This window comes from Nicotiana attenuata, unplaced genomic scaffold, assembly GCF_001879085.1.
Source record: "Nicotiana attenuata strain UT unplaced genomic scaffold, NIATTr2, whole genome shotgun sequence".
NCBI lineage: Eukaryota > Viridiplantae > Streptophyta > Magnoliopsida > Solanales > Solanaceae > Nicotiana > Nicotiana attenuata.
In genome coordinates, this window is record NW_017671316.1 from 168,210 (window position 1) to 171,376 (window position 3,167).

The 3,167-nt window shown below is 38.0% G+C and overlaps 1 protein-coding gene across 1 annotated transcript in view; it reads right to left on the minus strand.

Annotated features, from left to right (window-relative positions):
• LOC109207518 (serine/threonine-protein kinase GRIK1-like) overlaps positions 1 to 2,661 on the minus strand; it is a 7,590-nt gene extending 4,929 nt beyond the window's left edge. Inside the window, exons 1-5 of the mRNA XM_019370460.1 lie at positions 2,478 to 2,661; positions 1,972 to 2,204; positions 1,296 to 1,699; positions 337 to 411; positions 205 to 249 (exon numbers count right to left, since the gene is read on the minus strand). Coding sequence (XP_019226005.1) covers positions 205 to 249; positions 337 to 411; positions 1,296 to 1,619 — 444 coding nt within the window. The 5' untranslated portion in view covers positions 1,620 to 1,699; positions 1,972 to 2,204; positions 2,478 to 2,661. The remainder of the gene's footprint in view (positions 1 to 204; positions 250 to 336; positions 412 to 1,295; positions 1,700 to 1,971; positions 2,205 to 2,477) is intronic.
• Positions 2,662 to 3,167: the final 506 nt, after the last annotated feature.

A 3,167-nucleotide genomic window follows, 5' to 3' on the forward strand; every position in this document is an offset into this window, starting at 1 on the left:
CCTAACCCCCCCCCCCCACCCCCCACCACACACACACACACACACATTGAGCTCTTACCATTAGACCAAAGCCGTGGGGACAACAATTTCAGCTTTCTAATATGGGAATACAACTAGTATACAGTTTACCTGAGTAAGCACATATCATGACCAAGAGAACATTAATGCAACTTCCTTGATATTAACTAGAGGAAGAAATTTTACCTTAATGGCATAATGTTTTCCATCATTACAACTTCTATAAAGTACCTGTGTCATCAAAAGTTGATCAGATGTCAGCCTCGACTCCTTCAAATGATAAAAAGAAAGAGCTAACATCAATATATTTCTGCTCACCACTTTCCCATAGCTACCAGAACCAATTTTGTGTTCACGGACATATTCATTAATCATCTTGTTCCCATCTTCATCCTGAATCAAAAAAGACAATGGTGGCAAAAGGCAGTCAAGCTACCCTCCTTTTTGTTTTTGATAAATCCAACAAGTTACACCAAAAATTTCATATCCACAACGATTACACTGCAAGTAAAACAGGTAATGTGCCAAAAAAGCAGCATAGAAGGCACCATGTGAAGGCAATTGAACTTGAGTTGGCTTATTGTATATTTTTTTTTTTTTGATTTGCACCGGGTGTCCGAGTCTCTAAGAGCCCCGACTAATCCCGGGGGTGCACAGGCCCTCGGCAAGGAGTTTCCCGCAAGTGCACCACGGTTAATTCAGGTTTTACCCAGTCCGATGGCCCTCAGAAATTGTTTGCACCCAGTGGGTTTCGAACTTGAGACCTTGAAAGGGAGCAAACCCCAAGGCTCAAGTCCGTTGCCACCAGGCCAACCCCTGAGGGTTGAGTTGGCTTATTGTATATACAAACCTGGAAGTAGGAGCTCGGGATCTAGCTGTAGCTATTGATTACCTTTTCTCCCCTATTTTTTACAGATTAAATTTGTTCTAAGGTTTGAGTTGGCTTAGAACAAATTTAATCTGTAAAAAATAGGGGAGAAAAGGTAATCAATAGCTACAGCTAGATCCCGAGCTCCTACTTCCAGGCGGAAACACAAAAGGTAACCCTCTGCCCAACTTCTTTGCTTTTCTTTTTTTGATAAAGAACGACAGGGTAACCTAGCACAACAGGGACGAGGAGGAGAGGGCAAGGGAAAGACAGCCAAACAATCTGAAGGTGAAGTATCACGTGGACATATACTGACATAAGTAGTGAACATTAATTAAAACAAATATGTCTAAGAGCCATCAGCATTCGAGTATACTTTCTTTGCACTAAATAACATTACTGCTATTACCTCTGTGCGAACAAGTTTGTCGGTTTCCTTAACAGGGACCTCCCTGCAAATTAACCCATTTTGAGCTCTGTCCATGAGAATCTCTTCAGAACGTTTAACCGGGCTATGACACACTTCATCATCCTCAGTGCCAGTATCAGTTACATTTCCCCTGTCAAAGCCATCATCTTCCTCTTCAACCTCTTCTTCTAACAATGGCGCGCGTGACCATCCGTTTCCATATCCCCTATTAGACCTACCTATTTTTTCCGGTTTTCTTGCAAAAGAGAATCCAAAACACCCACAGCATCCCATTTCCGCCACATCATCAACGGAACGCATCATCACAAACGTGCAAAACAACAGAATGTGTCCCAATGGAGTACACTATTCACACAGCAAAATCAACAATTTGATTCAAGAACCTGAAAATTTAGCATACACCTCTTATTACCATCAATCAACTAAACAACAAATGAAACAATAAACCCAACATCCCCATATTCATTAGTTCAACAAAGCCAATAATGGGATATATGCACATATATTTTGATAACAGTGGTGTCAAGTCAGCTTGTTTGCACCTCTACCATTCCACCAGCCACCACCGGCAGGTACCAGGTAACTGCCCACCAAAGCTTAAGCGCATATATATTTCAATAACATATTTCAACTGAAAAGGAAAGTAGTTGATAACCTTAAAAAGGAGGAAAATGCTATTCGGGCATCCGGCCCGAATCAACTTTGTTATTCAATGGGATGCCACTCAGAAAAATGATAGAAGCAGTTGGTCAAATTGATTCCTAAGCGATTGAACCAGCACATTATGAGACCTCCAATTAAAATTATAAGAAACAGACAAAGAGAATCAATGCAGGCTAGAATCTTCCATTTGTCACCAATGAAGAAGCCTCATCACAAGATACCTTTCTGCCACAATTGAAAGAATCAAAAAAGAAAAACCAAATATGAGTATTAACCACATAGAAGAATAACAAATTGAGCAAACTTAACTCGAAATATCATAAAACCTAGAAGAAAATTTTGATTTTTGGATAGAAAAACTTAGCAAACCCATTAAAAGTTTAATCTTTTTCCTAACATTTCCTTCAAAATTAAAGAAAACGATTCAAAACCAATAAAAATACAGTCTTTTCTCCAGAATCCTCCTTGAAATTGAAAATTTAAAAAGAAAACCGCTACCTAAAATCTGGAAAAGATCTATTCTTGCACAAATTTTGGGGGTTCAAATTTCTATAAGGATTGAGATTCAAATTAGGGAGTGAAATTTGAGAAATACTGAGGAATTGGGTTTGTTGTTGAATTTGTTTGCGTTGAAAATAGGAACGAAGAGCAAAAGGACCAAATTTGGGAATTGGTGAGACGTGGGGTAGAAAAGTGGAAGAAAGAGGGGGGGTGGGGTGGGGGCGGTGGCAGGGGTCCGTACAGGCTGTTGATGTGGTCAGGGTTGACTGTACAGATGTACTTTGTGCCTCCTCCCTAGTACATTAGTGACTGTTTGGGTATTCACTTAGATTGGAGAATGAAAAAATATAGTACTGAAATTTGTTTAAATAATATATATAAACTAGGTTGATGAATTAAACATTAAATCAATAGGTATGAGTCGTATGGACAATTAATATTTACACTTGTTGAATTTTGTGAAGCTATACAAAAATGATACTTAAAAAATGTAGTTGAAATTTGAAATTGTGCTTGGTGTTTATGCACTTAAAAAAGTATTGCACTTTTATGAGGACAATTTTTTTATATGAAAAAAGGTAGATTGAAAACTCATATTAAAAAAATAATTCAAATTCAAATGTATAATCAAACAAGTTTTGATAAAAAAAAAAAATCTGTATGAACAAATGGGTAAAGTATCTTATT